The sequence below is a fragment of the Emys orbicularis genome, chromosome 10 (genome assembly GCF_028017835.1).
Source record: "Emys orbicularis isolate rEmyOrb1 chromosome 10, rEmyOrb1.hap1, whole genome shotgun sequence".
Taxonomy (NCBI): Eukaryota; Metazoa; Chordata; order Testudines; family Emydidae; genus Emys; species Emys orbicularis.
This window is the reverse complement of record NC_088692.1, coordinates 89,542,252-89,559,966: the sequence shown is the minus strand read 5'-3', so window position 1 is coordinate 89,559,966 and position 17,715 is coordinate 89,542,252. Positions and strand designations below refer to the sequence as shown.

The following is a 17,715-nucleotide window of genomic DNA, read 5'->3' as shown; positions in this document are numbered from 1 at the left end:
ATTCCAGCTGTTTCGCTATGTATTTCAAGTTCTAATCTCCCCGCATTGAGTACTATTCATATGTACCCAAATCTCACAGCAATGCTGGTGAGGGTCAGGTGCGCTCTGTAATCCTGTTTGCGGATGGGAGAATATATCTTCCATTTCTACCTAACCACTTAAACCAGTTCTGGAGGGCCGTTTTTGGTGACCCAGGACGGTTTCCCTGTATGCCTATACCTTTAAATTGCAGTGGGAGCCAGAATTTTCCAACACAAAGGGCTAATGCAGAAGACATTAATACCTAGCAGTGGGAGCCCTAGATCTACAGGCATGAAGGAACTAATGCAGAAAAGCGTGGCTTGAGAGGTGTGGACAGGGGTGGAGGCCCATGTTATAGAAGATTAAAACACAGTGATGCTGGCTACTGCTCTTGGGTAGTGGAAAACGGGATGAGACCTCTCATTGGCCTGACTAGATCCCAAAATAGAGAGTTCTCAGCTGCAACCAAATTGTTACGTCCCAATGGCATATCTGGGAACTGACATGGGGAAAAAAGCAAACTGTGTTTGTGAAAAATCACTGTCGTTCTGATGCAACACCCTGCCTTTGCCATAATGGCTGATTTTGAAAGACACACGGAGAGGGGCAAGAAGAGACTGCATCAGCCCTGATGCCCACAGGCAGCATTAACATGCAATGTATCGTCTTTACCACACCTAGACAGAGCTACCTTAGCCCCTGCCATGCCACGGGACATGAGCCATTCGCAGACATACAGAAGAAATCTTCCCACACCAGCCCTCATGCCTGTGCCAAATGTGTATTTGTTACCGTCACCCAAAGAGGGGAACAGCTCTTCCTTTTTCTATCCCAGCCCCCGAAATCTCTTCGTCTTGCAGGCCTTAATTAATGGACCGTATTTAAGAACAAAAGGGCAGATGATGGTGCAGGACACATAATTTAAGCTTTTCTGTGGCCTGACTTTTGTGGCCCTTGCCCATATTTTCTGGGTATATTATAGTTTATTAGACAATAACAAACACAGGCAACTCTCAAGGTACTTGAACACTGTCTTGCATACTGGGTAGCTACTGGCCATCTCATCTGCCCAGAACTGGGCAAAAAATGCTGAATCATTCAAATGAACTAACGAGTCAGCTGATGACACTTCAATCCACCAATTGTGATGTCCAATGCCCCACGCAGATTCCCAGCACATCTAAATCTGCCCTACGTCAGTGCAATGGTGGGACTGCAGAAGCAGTCAGTCAGTCTCTTTTGGGTTTCAAGTACAGGATCTGTATCGAATTATTAGATCATCAAACAATAGTGGACAGAAGTAGATATGGATGAACTAATTTGGCCTAATACCAAACTCACATGAACATGGAGGGCAAAAGTTGGACGCAGACAAGACGGTGATTGTGTTTATGCTCCACTGAGGAAAGACTGTGACAAGGGAAGCAGACAGCAGGAGAAACATCCAATGACAAGGTAGGATGGAAAATGGAGCAGCGATTGGGGAGAGCGAGTGACAAGGACGCTGAAAACAAAGCAGAGAAAGAGCACAAACGTTCTATACGAGCACCATGGACAGAGCCAGCTGGCTTCAGAGCTTTCCCTTACCTACAGATACACGTTGCTCAAAAACGGAATCACCTTGTAATAAAGCCCTGAAGAAATCATGGGTTTAAATTAGGGGAAATACATTTGTGAACTTCGTCTAGTTTTGTGAACTGCAGCAAAAGGTTTCAAGAGGCCCCCAACACAAAGAACTTGCAAATATTCCCCCGTCCGTAGAAAACACCCAACTCAGCCAGCAAAAGGGACTTTTTGAGAGAAGGGCTTGTGTTCTGGAACTGTAGCTTCCTTTAAAAACGTAGTGAAGAAAGTTATGCAGTTTTCTGAACTAGAGAGTTCCCTCTTCACAGCTCAGCCATTCTTCCTATTGCTGATTTTCTCTTCAATCAGGAACTTTTAAAGCTCATTTAACTCTGAACTGACTGGAGTTTTTTCCTGGTCTCAGCACAAATCAATATCTGAACTTTCTTAGAACCAGCTTCACTTATCCTCCCTGTTCATTACTTTCTAACTGATTTCGTTCGGTCTGTCTCGCCAATGTGTTGGGACTGGAACACTGACAAAGTGAACAAACTCAACTGACGAGTGACCCCTATGCCTAAGAACAGCTTTTTCTTCCATGAAAACCAGGGCTTCATTTGAATTCTTCTGCCTTGGAGAAATGGATGTCACTAGAACCCAAAGACAGAGAGAGTTATAGATTTACACACCTGTAAAAAAGTAGATATGCCAATGGAGGGAAAGAAGTCATCAAAACATGCAATCATGTTATCTTGGAAATAAGCCATTGTCTATCTGGCTCTAGACTCCAAGTAACACAAAGTGCTACTGCTCCCCCCACCCCACCCCCCTTATTGTTATATTAATTGCAAGGGGCTAAATCTTTGATGGCCTTAATTGGCCAAGTTTTCACCCCCGCCAAAGCATAAATCTGACCTGCATTTCAATTCTTATTATACCTGACAACTGCAGATGTTGTGCTGATCTCAGATTACAGAAAAGAAATAGAATACCGTAGGAACAGTTTAATGACCATGCCCACCGAATAGCAGTCACTGTTCAGAGAGACGTCATTGGCCATTTCACATTTAAATTGAGGCCTAATGATGGCAACATTTTGCAGTTGCTAGGAGTTAACATAAAATCTGCAAACCAAGTAAGTGGCTCTTAAAAAAGGGCAACCACATGCATCTGTCTGAGATCTATGCCTGGACACTTCTTTGTTCCTCCCCAAATGTCTGGGAAAGTTGATATGGGGCACCTTCTTATAGAAGCAGAAATGCTTGTGTTTTAGACATGAAGTTATTTTAAAACAGGCTCAGCAAATAAAAATGGCCTGTTTACAAATGCTTGATTTTGTGCTAATCTGACTCTACCAGGGGGCTGGCAAACAGGTTCAGAAAGAGTTGCCCATGTATTCAGGATACTAACTTCTCAGACTTTCAGATAAGAACTATGGGTTTTATTTCTCTCTCCCTGAAGAACAAGAAAAGCTCCCATTAATTCTGCACATCATCAAGAAAGGCACAGAACTCCAGAATCCTCCTTCCTATGCTGATCTCATCTTCCATTGTCCATCTTCTGTTCTCTAACCCATCCTTCTAAAGAAAAATATATTTAGTTTATTAATACAAAAACAAAAGGTACGTAATCCTGAGCCCAGAAGTATTTCAAATACACCGTATAAAAGAGGGCAAAATCCCAGAGTTCATCCAGTCACAGTCCTTGCTCACCAGACACTCCAAAGAGAGAGTGCACATCCAAGGGATGGTATGCAGAGGGCTGGACTAGAAGACCTCCTGAGGTCCCTTCCAGTCCTACACTTCTATGGTTCTATGAATGCTGGAATATATTTAGCCCTTCCAGTTGGCCTACCTAACTCCGGAGGAGCTCGGCTTGGATCTTGACTATCCATCTTGGATGTTTAAAGACATACAGACGCATGCGCTCTGTGATTCCTCAAATGCCAGGGGGAAAAACACCAGCTGGCCCGGGGGACCAGTAGAGGGATTTAGCGCCTTCCACCTTCAGGCCACTGATTCTAATCAAGCCCAAGTCAGTGACAACTGAGCTTTGTCTCCACCTGACAACCGCTGAGGGCATACGGAAATAAGTCTTGTGGTCTTGTAATTTCTAGAAGACAAGCGGCTACCTCACTCAGCAAACTGTATGTGCTTTGAGGATACAAAGGGAAAAAAGCTTGTGCTGCTGCTATCCCTGTTTTTATTCTACACGTAAATGAAGGCATTCATTCGCCAGGGCTGTCAGTCTAATGCCTTTACATTCATTTACAAATTAAAAAAAGCAGAAGTACCCCTCATCAATCTATTACACCAGTGGCTAGTAAACAACTTTTCTAATCCCAGCATCACCACATGTGTCCTCTGCTCCATCAGCAGTCTGTTGACCATCACCTGTGGCAATTTCAGATTATTTTACAACATACATATGTAGGACAAGAAAATTAGTCAGTAAGGGCCACTTCTAAAGAATTAAAACAGGTACTCAGGTTTCATATGCAAGAATTAAAAGCTGATGGGTGCAAATTGGTAATTGCATAGCAAAATATGCATCTCTATACACAGAATGGGTGTCTTCATGTGCACCCATTTGCATGTACAGTGATCTATTTGAAGACACCTGATCACATTTTGCATACACAATTTAACATGTTTTGCAGATTTGACCCTCAACATTTTTGTTTCCTTAGGTGCAGAAAATAAATACATATCTCCACAGGATACTCTGAGCACTGCCAGGTAGATTGGAATAGACTCATGCCCGAGTTCTCTTAAATTAGGTTTAGTTTCTCAAACTATCCCACATTTACTCTTTCAAATGTTGTTTCTCCAATTTATAATCTTGTGTTCAGGATTTGACTGCATTCACTGGCAGGAAATAATGAAATCAGGATGTTGACTAAAGTTTATAGATGCCTCACTTTAACAAATAAAATAAAACAAAACTATTTCAGCCCCAGAGGGGATGGTATGAAATGGGCCCAGAGTATGCAGAAGCATGAAAATTAAACATGAAATTGTCCCAGTTCTCTTTGGCCAGCAGATCCGCAATTCAAATGGATACATCCCCAACCCATACTTCCCATTAAATAGGTTTGGATCCGTGTGATCAGTCTGGCTGTTTACTTGTGTTCTGTAAATGATTAAATCACAGTAGTGACTAATGGTAGCTTCTAATCAGCTGAGAACCCAGCTGTTCCAATGTACCACTGACCATGGAAACGCTGGCTGTAGCCTGGATCCAGCCATCTCTGGGTCACCATCTCCGTACCCCAGAGTGCAGGACAGGCACCTTTACCCAAGTTTAATTCAGTACTCGCTCCCTTGATCCAAGAGACTCCTGGCTTTGCGAAGAGTCCATGCCGGGGTCCAGAGAGGCTTGCTTTGAAGCCTTTGCCGGCTAAGAATGTTCTCCACACCCGGCCCTTTCCATACCACGTCTGTCACAGTGCACCAGCGCAGGGACTGTTCACACTCAGTCATGCACTGGAACCATAGACCAATATCCAATTGATCTTAAAATTAACCACAATAAAAGTGAAACTAAACAGAGCTAAACAATAGATGCTGCAAAAGCTTCTGATGCACATTAGCAGTGCCCTGCCATCCTCCATCCGAGATGGAAGTGCTGTTCTGGTTAGTCCCCTTTGTTGTGACTAAATGTGTTGCGTGCTTCTGTGCTTAAGATCCTAGTAGAAAGCGATGGAAAACATCTACTGGATTGTTGAGACCACCCCACAGCAAGGGCAGGGCCTAGTCTCCCACTAGCCCAGTGTTTCCCAAACTTGGGACGCTGCTTGTGTAGGGAAAGCCCCTGGCGGGCCGGGCCGGTTTGTTTACCTGCCGCGTCCGCAGGTTTGGCCGATCGCGGCTCCCACTGGCCGCGGTTCGCCGCTCCATGCCAATGGGGGCTGCGGGAAGCAGCGTCCAGCATGTTCCTCGGCCCATGCCGCTTCCTGCAGCCCCCATTGGCCTGGAGCGGCGAACCGCGGCCAGTGGGAGACGCAAGCGGCCGAACCTGCGGACGCGGCAGGTAAACAAACCGGCCCGGCCCGCCAGGGGCTTTCCCTACACAAGCAGCGTCCCAAGTTTGGGAAACACTGCACTAGCCGATATTACATTGATTTTACACTTCGTCTTAGCCAAACGTTTCATGATGTAGGGAAAAAAATGAAGTCTCAGGTGCTAGAATGCAGACACCAATTTCCCCTTTATTTCCAAGGAGGGAACAACAAGGCATTGGAAACCGCTTTGAAGATTTCTGACCTTAGCTGCAATGCAAAATATATTGTGGTGTTTACCTGAAACATGTCCCACCAACTTCTCTATATTCTCTTTCCTGTCAATTTCCCCTCCTCTCACTGCAAATCCTGATTCCTTCGGAAGCCTTATTTTCCAAACTTATTAGGACACAGATGTGTGTTTGCAATTTGTTCTGTCTGAAAGAGTAATTACACTTTGGACAGAGTGGACAGTGTTGTAAACATCTCTAACCAATAGCTGCTTTTGGCAGAATTATTTGTTAATGATGCTGTACTGTTCCAATGTGCTCAATTAACATTTGTGCTTCCCTCCTTTCCGGAGAGCCAAGAGGATATTTAGCATGCTAAACACGGCCTATATGCAAAGACCTCTTAAAAAATTAACGTCATTTTTTAATAAACTCCACATTGTACTGTACCTCCTCTCCCTTCTCCCCCCACCTGAGATCTGCAGCACAGAAAGAGAGGAACATCCATTTATCTGAAGATGACAAAAAGCATTCATCAAGGGCTTTGGACTAAATGTATTGCCTGGGAAGAGTCCAATTTACTGAACCCAGCTCTCAATTCCCCATCTCATGCTGCCTCAGCCCTGCTTTACAGCAGCCTTCGAAAAAGACAAGATTACAAGGCAGGAATCGAGCATCTGAACCGTCTCAAAGCGCAGCACTGACAGTTGCATTTGTTTAGCGATCAGGTGGCGGGGCAGGGTTTTTGCCAGGAACCATTCCTTGACTTATATCAAGCTGCAGCATCTGGGAACAGGTGCGCCTTACTTGAGCAGGCAGGAATGAAGAGTGGAAGGGACTCACAGCTGGCTTGCAGGCAAGTTAACACTGTGCAAGCGGCGAGGGGAAAAGGGAATCACGGGGAATGAATGTCAGAATTAGCCAGCTTTGGAACTGTTGTATCGGTCTGATAGCCTCATGCTAGAAGTTACATTATTAAAATTGCACGTCTGCAAATACTTCACACACCAGAACCAAAGACATGCTCCTGAAACAAACCTGCCTGTTTTTCTGTTTGTTCCAGCTGGACAACGGGCACAAACGAGGGGAGGGCTCCTACAATCACGCAGTCTGGAATGGACACAGTCTCCTGCTCACTCCTTGCCTAGCCAGTGCTCCTCTACAACCTGTTCCCACTGAAATCAAGGAGAGTTGTGCCATTCACTTCATGGAAGCAGGACTGAGCCCTTACTGCCCTGAGTGTTAGAGTTAAGGGACACTGCCAGCTACTCACACAGCATTTTCCCCCTCTGCTTTTCCTGTCTCTTCTTAGCAGCCTGGAAATAAACCAGCTCTCCCTCAATGCATCCAGCGGACAAAGAATAAACGTCTAGAGGGGACGAGCGGTGGAAATAAGGAAGTAGCAGGACTGTTCATCTGGCTCCATATTTTAAGCAGAAGAGGCGGAGCAGTGCCTGCATTGGCCATCAATTTGCTGCAAATAACAGACAAGGAGGTAGGCAGGCTAACAAACAGAACCAGTTATGAAAAGGTTAGACAAAGAGTCCTGGCCACAAATAACAAGGGAGGGCCTGTTTAAACAGGTCACTACATCTGGGAGTGAATCCTGAGTATTGGAAAGCAGGAAACACCCCACCATCTTGGAAAGGGCAAAGAAACAAAGCCGGAAATCTTTGGTCCTGTAATTAACAGCTCTTCTGATGAGACCTTTGGAAAACGACTAGCAATGGCCTAAAAGATCTCTCCCAGCTCTGTCTTCTATGACGGACCGGGGACAACGGGAACCAAACGTCGCATTTCCAAGGCCTACACCTTGCGGTAGCTCACGGCAATACGCTCCACTACCACAGCAAATTCTAGCGTGGAAAGCTCAGCTCTCTGGGTTTGGTGCATCGCAGCTACTGTGACCTGTTGTGTGTGAACAGAGCTGTGCCGAATGTTCCTATACACATCCCAAGAGAACAGCAAGCCAAGATGTGAAAGCGTTTGGGGGTGGTGTCAACACATGGGCAGCGTGGCTAACTCCGGCATGTTTCCTTTTCCATTTGCTAGCAAAATCTGGGAACAAATACGCATGCTGAGCCCCAAACCAGCCCACTTCTTTATGCCTACACAGATACTTGTGACAAATTCTGCATTCCCACACACAACCTGCTGGCATTAGCTTCCCCTCCCCTGTTCTAAAGTCACACCCAGCACTTCCTCATCTCCCTGCAGTCCTAATCACACCCAGCCTTTCATATTCAAACAAACTTCATCTCTCACCGCTCTGCCAAATCCACCCCAACACTTTTAAACAGTGGTGATAAATTCTGGATCAGCATTTAGTGCAATCGACCCCCCACCAAAGACCTGTAATCGGAACGGAATGTCAAAAGCCAATCTGCTGCTACCTGAGCAGTATTGCAAATGAGACATTGCACTGCCGAGCCAGATTTGTCTTCCAGGCTCAAGAGAATTTGAATATTTATAGCCCACCTAGAATCAGGCACATTTTGTACAAAGAGTCAATGAAGTTCAGATAACGCGTGACTGTTTAAAGATGACGGTGAATTACCCCTAATAGAATATCTGGCAGCCAGCAAGGCTGGATGGGCAGCTAAAGACTAAGTATTGAAATTTTTTTTAAAACAATCAGGCTTGAGCCAGCTTAGTTACATAAATACAATACTTTTTTTAAAGGGGAGCTTATGTCTGATTGGCTGAGGGCTTGTCTTCACTACCCGCCGATCCGGCGGGTAGCAATCGGTCTATCGGGGATCGACTTACCGCGTCTAGTGAAGACGCGATAAAATCGATCCCTGATCGCTCTGCCGTCGACTCCGGAAATCCACCACGGCAAGAGGCGGCAGCGGAGTCGGCGGCAGCGCGGCAGCGGTCGACTTTCCCCCGTCCTCACAGCCAGGTAAGCCGACCTAAAATACGCAACTTCAGCTACGGTATTCACGTAGCTGAAGTTGCGTATCTTAGGTCGGACCCCCGCTGTAGTGTAGACCTAGCCTGAGGCATACAATAGGATTCTGCTCCTCCCCCCCAAGTGAATCTAAATGCAGCATGTCAGGAACAGTGAGCAATTCAAACTCCAGTGCACCAACATCTAACAGGTAAAATGGTTCAATCTGCATCAGTCATTTGATATGATAGAAACGGAGTCACTGTAATGGAATGCTGTCAGAGGATCAAGAGTCCTGTCTTGAAAATAAGCGACTCGGCTTTACTCCGACACACATGTAGCAGCGGGAGGGCATCACGCTCTGACAACCTTCTAGTTCATTGACATTCTCTCTGAAATACGCCTAGCCAACGCTCAGATTCCTGGGGAGAACGTAGAGCCCCGTGCTAACACAGAGTGAGATGTTTAATATACCGGCATAGGGAGAAGGACATTGGTTCTCCTGCCCTGCAGGAATGTTCATCATTCCCATCCTGCGGCCAGACCTTGTGGGAAATGCTGCTATTGTTCCACGACTTCATCAATGTCCACAGGACAGGAATTCCCCCATCTGCTGTTCAAAGGCCACAGGCTTCTGACAAACCCTTCAATCCACCACTAGGCGCGTTAACCTGTAAGTGTCAAACACTACGCTCCACAGCCAGGCGTACCAAGGAGACACAGGAGTAGCGGCCTAGCAGGATGGATCAGCTGTGCTGGGTCTGGAGCAAGTGGCTGCAGTTAACCCAAGAGAGGGCTGGGTTCCCCAGATTTGATCCCGCTTAAACCTCGGGTTTCCTTCAGGTTTGTCCGAGTGAAGCTGAAATGCCGAACAAATCACCAGATAAAACTGCCTAAATAATTGCTCCTCAGCAGCATTTTTATTCCTGGGACAAGACCACTCTGTCAGGGATGAGTCAGCAGAGCCCAGGAGAGGCCAGCTCCACCAGAGACAGGAAAAGCATCCCTTCAATCAACCCCCTGGGGGGAGCTCCGGGAACCTGCCTCCGCACATCACTGGCTAAACCTTGTGAGGTGTGGCAGGGCGGATGGGGCAGGGAAGGGGGTCTTAGCAGCCTTGAGACAACTCACGCCTCATGCTGTGAAACTAGAGAGTTTTACATCCCCTTCCCTTGCTGTCACCTTGAGCTCTCCCTCCGTCCCTCCATTGGCATGACTCACATGGGATTTCTCCCCCCTCCCCAAACACGTCAACCCCCTGTCCTCCACTGACCACTGAGTGTACTCCCATGACCACCTGGCCTGCTCCCCCACCTTGAACCTCCAGGGAAATAAGTTGGACCACTGCACCCCACAAAGGACCATAAAGCACCCTCTATTTAGGATCTGCAGGGAGGAGGAGGAGGAGGTCCTAATCTTAATCAGGCACCCAAATACAGCTGTGTCAAACATTTCCATCACATCAGGTCACCCCCGTGCCGCAATGCAGCACAAGAAGAAAGATCCCACCAGTTCCTTCCATCACTGCAGCTTGGAACCATGCTCCTCGCGTTCTCACATTTACCCTCGTGGCCACGGCCATGCGCATTCCCTCCTCAGAGCAGAATAGGACGTGGGGACTGACCTAAGGCAGGTCAGCAGATCAGCAGCTCGTTAACTGTGCTCCACCATCCCAGCCAGTGAAGAGACCTTTAAAGGGACTGATGAACCTCCAAGTTAAACGCACCTGACTGGATTCTGGCAAAGATAACCCCAGATGTTCGTAAACAATCAAGGCGTTTTTGGAGACTGCATTCCTGTAAGGGGGTAGAGCCCGGACATTTCATTACCTATCTCCTGGGTGCCCCACTGATGGCACGACTGGTCTCAAGGTAACGAACAATCCCTTCCCCCCACTTATGAGGGAAGGATATTTAACCAGTGATGTGCCAGAGCACATTCCTGGCCAGAGGTGACTCACCCCCAGGACTCACAAGTATACCTCTGAAGAGCACCCATTTTGCTTTTGGAATGGACCCAACTGCAGCAAGTGTCAGGGACTTTGAGAATAAAAGGAAACCCCACGTACCTAGGGATGGAAAAATACCCCCACGCAACACCGCAGACACACATATGTGCACACACACACACACACACACACACACACGGACTGCACTCACTACTGCATAATTTTGCATAGTTTGAACACCATGGGACTGTACTCAATTGGCACAGATCCACTGATTTCAATGAGGCTACACCAATTTACACCCGCTGAGGATTTGGCCCCACAAAGTGTAACCGTTGCCAGTGAAGCGTGCTGGGTGTGAGTGTCCCTTCCAAGCAGTGCCGCACCCCTCCTGGGCTATGGGAATGATGGGGAAGCATTTTGGTTTCAAGAAGAAAACCAACGAATCAACAGGCCTGTCCCCCACCCGCCTGGCGTACAGGCACACAGAGCTGTTGTGCACAAGGGTTATTGCGGGCTAAGCCGGGGGAGGGAGTTTTGCAGGAACTCCCCCTGGCTAAAATATTGGCAGGGTGTTACTGTACTTAACCACCCGTCCTGACGAGGCTGTTTTCTCCCAGCTGACCACTCGTATGGGTGGTGATAACAGACCCCGTGCCACGCTGCCGCTATCTTGACACAATAATCTGACTGGGGGATGACCCGTGGCAGCCCTTGGATGAAGCATCTCTAGCTGAATCCAACCCCCCCCCACAAAAATAGCTGCCGGTCTCATAACTCCCATCTGACTGAAAGGGGCAGAAGAAGGAAATGCCAACATCAAAGCAACCATGGCTAATGGCTTTGCCACTGAGCAGTTGACACTTAAACACAGAGGCCGACCAGTGATTTTGGGGTGCCTGACTTCAGACACCTTAAAGGAGCCTGATTTTCAGAGACTGGGTGCTCAGCTCTTTCTGAAAATGAAATCCCGTGGAGGTGTCGAGTGCAGCACACAAAATCACTAGTCACGTGTGGACATCTCCACCATCCCCTTCCTAACAACTAACATACAGCACTTGCAGTCTCTCCTGCCCAGGGCAAGGAGGCAATCAAGTCGATGGAGCCACGCAGATCTCCACCAGCTGAGGATCTAGCCCCCAATCTTTTCCTCTGGATCTCCATTATACCCCACTTCTCCAAATGAGTTCTGTCGGGAATGTCGGTCTCACTCCTAGGTCAGCTTTCAGATCCCCCACAAGGATGTGGACTGATGGACAAAGTTTCAACATAGCCTAAGTGGCTTAGGAGCCTAGGTCCCACTGACTCTCTCAAAGCGCTTTACAAAAGAGACCAGTCGGTATCACTATCTCTGTTTTACAGTTGGGGAAACTGAGGCAGCAAGTGGCATAACTGCTATAAGTACTTAACAGAGCATTCCCTAAGTACTGATACACTTTTGTGCTTGTACATTTAGGGCCACCCTTCCTCTTGCAAAAATAAATGCAGGGAAGAGAACTAAAGCCCAAATTTCTTCATAGGGACAACTCCGGAGAAACTGTGTGAAACATTTGACCTGCAGTTGGCTATACATTTCATCCCAAGACATTCCCCTTATTTAAATAGCGATGCATCCTGAGAGCTGCTGGTCACCAACAGCTACCAGCGACTTCGAGGGGAATGAGAAGCGCTTAGACCCTTTCAAGTGCACGGTGTATGTCCACCCGTAACTACGCATGTAAGCGCATGTGCAGCCATAACTTGGGCTCTGGAGCTGTTCAAAACAGTGGCATGTGGTTTTTTGACAATGGGAAAAGTGCATTTTTCAACCTCTCCTAATACTCCACAACAGATTAACTGTTGCTGTTCCTAACTACAGAGCAACAGAGTCACCTTTCAGCAGAGACCATGCGTGGGGAAGTTCAGCCTGAAAGGTGAAAGTTACAAGGAACTGAAATACCCAGGGGTTAGACTAGAACCTGTTCTGCAATCATGGCTAGCGTAGTCATTATGGGCATGTCTCCACTGCACACAATGGCCAGGTTCTGAGTCTGGTTTCAGCCTAAGCCCCACTTCCATCCACACACAGGACAACCTGACTCAGGTCAGCAAGCGCTCAGGATCTGGGTCCTAGGACCCTGTTAGTGGGACAGGCCAGAGCCCAAGTCCTGCTGTGAAGCCCATTTATTTTGCATCATGGATGCACCTCAAGCCACAGACCAAGTCAGGAGGTCTGCGGAGTGCAGTGTGGACGCATTAGCACGGCTGTGAGACTTGGGTCCAGCATCGTAAGCCGGGGTTTACAATGCAGGGTGGACACTTAAGTGCAGGCCTAGAAACACCGAGTGTGCAAGCCCAGCTCCCACAGACCCCGGTTAACAAGGCAGCGTAGACAGACTCTCAGGCTCCTGCTATAATGATGACATACAGTCTAAGTGCTGTGTTCTGGCAACTCAATCTTCTTAACAGACGGTCGTGGAAGTTCAAGCTAGCGGGTTTAAATCAACAGCTAATGATAAACATCAACTGTGGCGGGATGACTTTGCAAGCCAATAAAAGGCTTCCAGTGAATAGTAACAGTATTGTCATGCTTCTTTCGACACGGACCCGGGGGGTGACTCTGACTGGTTCTGTTCAGGGAAATCTGAAACCAAACTTTTCAGATTGCGGAGCTGAAAGCGTGTCTGACCTTTAACAATACCTTCGGGGGGCACCCAGCGCGAACCCCATTCCATGGCTGCTAGCTTCAGTCTTACCTGGTTATTTCCTCTTTCAGAGCAGCAGGGTCGGTGGGATAAAACTTCACACGAAAACACATGGTGAATGGAGGCTGGGCTGCAGCGTAAAATGACAATGTTACGGTCACTTGAATTGTATCCATTAAGAACAAATACACCCGTGCCTTCCTCAGCTATTATCCCAAATAAAGGAGCTAGTCAAATCTTTGTCAGGACCAGATCTGGCTCCGCAGTTACATATCCCCCCAAAGCACAGGCAGAGCACTCATTAACAGCAAGGGCAGTTGTGATCACAACTCCCCAGGCACCAAGAGAAAGGATGGGCCTCAAGCACCTCCCTTTGTCATAACGGCAAAAGAATTCAATGGGGAAGCTAAAAGCCCCTCTTTGCCCCCCTGTTCTGTGCAAGGATTGTGGTGTAAATAACAATCTAGAGTCCTCCAGTCTTCCTAGACACCTAAGAGTACACGGAGGACACTGCTTGAAATCTGAATGGCCTGTCTGTCCACTCCCCCCAATCCCTACCGACACAAACACAGTACACACACACACACACACGTACACACACACACACACATTATAGGCTAGACTGTGAGCTGGCCTACACAACCACAGAGGGCGGGAGGGGTCAGAAAGATGATTCCCACCTCCACCTTAGCCAAGCAAGGGCTGCTCATGACAGCAGTCGTTGTGCTCCTACACTTGGCTTCCACCCTACAAGCAGGATGCTAAAGACAATGGAGAAGGACAGGGAGGGGATGGGGCTTCTGCCACACAATGCCCCTGGCTCCTCCTGCAGTGGCCCGTGGAGCAGAGGGACAGCTGGGGGGAAGGGGGTGGGGGAGATCTCTAAAACACAACTCAAGGAATAATGGGGCATTTCCAAAAGGGGTTTTCATTGGGCCTCCATGGCTGTGCCAACAGTACACGTGATGGTATCTGTTGTGTGGGCAATAAAAGTTCACTTTTGCTTGCAAAACAGGTGGGCTTGCAAATTGTTATTTGCTCACTCGGATCATTTATCCATGCAGGTACCTGTTTTGTTCAAGCAAACACAGATTTTGCATGTGCAAAATGGACATACTTACATTGGCACAAGTAGGAGGCTTAATGAAAATTTGCCCCCGAGAGAATTATTTCATTTTCAACGGAACGGAGATATTCAGAAGGGTACATTCGCTAGGTGATGCGCAGGGAATAACCCACACAAGTCAAGTGGCTAAACCAGAGGGAAATGCTTATAAAATTAAGGGGAGCATGCATAGGCAACATCGGACATCTTCCTACATAGATGCACAGTAAATGCAATACTTACCTCTCATCTGCTTCACAACAGACTTTGTAAACTCCAACCAATGCTGAAATGAAAAAAAGATTTTTTTTTTTCAAAAGGACCTGTAACAAATACCCTTGTGTTAATATTGTAATGCCTCCTCTTTGGGGTAAAAATAAAAGAAACAGAAAAAAACAGGTTGAAACAGAGGCATGTTTCTTTGAATGACCAATACATTATAGAGAAAAAGAGGGGACCATGCAGCAAGCTCAGAAGTTTCAAACGAGGGGGCCTGATATTCCACTGCCTCACATCTTCTCCAGTGATTTACACCTGTCCAAGGCAGGTAGAGTATCAGACCCTAGCGTGTCAGATGCAAATCCCGATCACCACAACGACCAGCCACTGGGATCCTGACTTTGTTAAAGTACGTGGAATATTTTAGGAACATTTGCTCAACCAGCTGCACCGCACGCAAGGCTGAGACAAATGCCCGATCCCTGGGATAATGAGAACTCACTCCTGCTCCCGTGAAAGCTCATGGGAGTTCTACCACTGACGTCAGTGGGGGGTAAGTCTTCTTCTAGTCTGGCCACGTGCTCACAAGGTAGCTTGTGCCAGCTCACACGGGGGTGGCAAACTCTAAGAAGCCAGGAAATCAGAAGGTGAGACTGATACTTCACAAATGACATAACATTCCATCCAGAGCAGGTAGTGCAGCTTCCCTATGATCTCTGAGGAGCGACGGCTGCAGTAGAAAAGGAGTCAGAAGAGGCAACCTCCGATACCATGGGCAGGGCTAGCAGACAAACCTCCACCCCACTCCCGTGGGGTTTAACACTGACAAGGACAGTACACCTGGAAGAGCGAGCTGCTGGTATGTGCTAAGACCGTTGGAAATCACTGGGCCCGGCCACGCGGATCAGATAGTAATGATGGGTGCCTCTGAGCAGGCCAGGCCAGGCATCAGCGACATGGCATGGCTCATCCGAGCGGGGCAGCAAGGACTGAGCTTTGCTCTGAAGGCTGTCCCACCTCCAGCAGCTATCCCAGCAAAGCACACAGCCCCTGGCTAGCCCGGTCACTCTGTCCTCAGACTGCCCAGACTCCCAGAACCCGCAGCCCGAGAGACTCAGCTGTACTACGGCCGGGATGCAATGGGCGTTTCGGGCTGAGCACTCTGATGGGTCTGACTGGAACCACCTCATTTCCCAAAGGAAGGCCCCACCTTTGTTTAAGTAGCCCCCTCTCCGCTCCTTCTCAGGGCAGCGCTAGCTTGCCTGCACTGCGGCCTGCATCTTGGCTGCTGCTCACCCCGCGTTAATTGGGGGCATCCCCCGAACCGGGGCGGGGGGGGGGGGGAAGAGCTGCATTTTAAAGGAGCTTGGCTCCCTGCAATTTGCAGGCTGAGAATCGGTCTCTGATCAGCACCAAATATGGGGCAGGGATAAGATGGCATCAGTGGATGTAAAGTGTCCCCCCAGTATCAGTGTCTCTTTAAAATCCACCCTGTAGCACAGAAACATCTTTCAAGGCATTTCCTTCCCTCTGGCATCCTGGGGGGCGGGGGGGCAGGGGAGCTGGAGGGAGAATTTCCCTCTCTCCCTAGAGTTTGACCAGCCAGCGGTTTCCCTTCTGCCCTAACTCCTTTAGGCCCAGGGAACCCCGAGAGACCATGTCACATTTCTATTACAATTCTTGCTCTGCGCCTCCGCAGGGATGGACGAGTTTGCCACGCTTCCTCTCAGCAGCCCCATTACATCTGACTAGGTATCACCATCCAAGTCCATCTGACACTGGAGTGGGAGCATTTTATCTTGCCGTGTCGAACAAGAACTCTGCCAGCTGGACAGCAGTCTCTTCTGCTGGCATCTCAAAGCACTTGCTGAGGTGAAGTACAAGACAGTTGGGAAATATTTCCCCTTGCTTTACTAGCTGCAACATCCCAAGGTCAGGTGCAGTTTTCCATTTGTGCCAACAGATCAGTCAGGTTACGTGCCAAAACCATTCATCTTCGGCTTGATCACCTTCCATTAGCTGGCGTCTAGCGCTCCGTATCACCTGACTGTCCGATTCCTGACAGAGCACAGCGAGCTGACAGGACACTGTCAATGTCTAGGCCCACGTGTTACCCCCACCTTTGAACGGGTATGTTATAGCTGGACATGTGCTTTGTGTTGTGAAAACAGAGGTCCATCACTCCAATGCTGAATGATTAAACCCAAAGCCCAAAGTGGGGCACGGGAGGCCTGGTCTACACCTAACACATACGTTGGCCTAGCTACATGGCTCACGCTGCTGATATGTTGTTAAGCCGAGCTCAGCCCCGGTGTAGACTCCTGTCGACCTAGCTGCCGTCTCTCAGAGTGATGGAAGAACCCCATAGGCTCAGCTGCAGTGTTTCTAGCACAGCCATACCCTTAGTATCGGTCCTGCACTATAAACATGTAACACAAACCCATTGATGGGTGCTGTGATAAACCCCTCCCTATCTGAAAAACTGCCTCTTTCAAATTGCAGCGGGAGGATTTTGCAGCTACCCCCAAGCCTGCTGGATCCCTCCCTCTGTCAGGCACAAACACCTTTCTTTTAAAGGGATGGGTCTTGCTGTTTAACTTTGCTGTAGTGCCACAGATACATGCAAACAGCGCTGGGACGTACAATCAGCACAGCTGCGTATGCAAAATGCCGTTTGCTGCTTGGCATTGTCTGGAATGATTGACTGAAATCACCCAAGGTAAGCTAGGGGGCCAAAAAAGAACATCTTTAATTATAACAGGACAGAGTAGGTTACACTTGAGGCCTGTCTTTCTGGAGTGACTCTGACAGCACCTTCCAAAAAGCTGCCGCAAGTTCTTACTGCAGCAAGGTTTTGCAACCATTGCTGCTAACGTTTGTGGCCCAACTTAAAGGGTGATGCAAGGAACTAAAAGATTTCCCTAGGCATGAAGAGGGGGCTAACAGATGCCTGGGGAGAGGTGCCACGAAATAATAGAGAAAAATGACATCACAGCAATCAAGGGAAAGGTCAGTTAACACAAAACATTGCAGGCAACGTGAAGAACCATCC

The 17,715-nt window shown here is 48.1% G+C and overlaps 1 protein-coding gene across 5 annotated transcripts in view; it reads right to left on the bottom strand.

The window, feature by feature from the left end:
* FRMD5 (FERM domain containing 5) overlaps positions 1-17,715 on the bottom strand; it is a 292,774-nt gene that overhangs the window by 59,480 nt on the left and 215,579 nt on the right. For 3 of the 5 annotated variants that reach the window (XM_065412241.1, XM_065412243.1, XM_065412244.1), the window contains 2 exons: positions 14,688-14,730; positions 13,391-13,469 (listed from right to left, as the gene is read on the bottom strand). In XM_065412241.1, the coding sequence (XP_065268313.1) occupies positions 13,391-13,469; positions 14,688-14,730 (122 nt within the window). Of the gene's footprint in view, positions 1-13,390; positions 13,470-14,687; positions 14,731-17,715 lie in introns of those variants that run through there. The other 2 variants (XM_065412242.1, XM_065412246.1) reach the window with 2 other exon arrangements.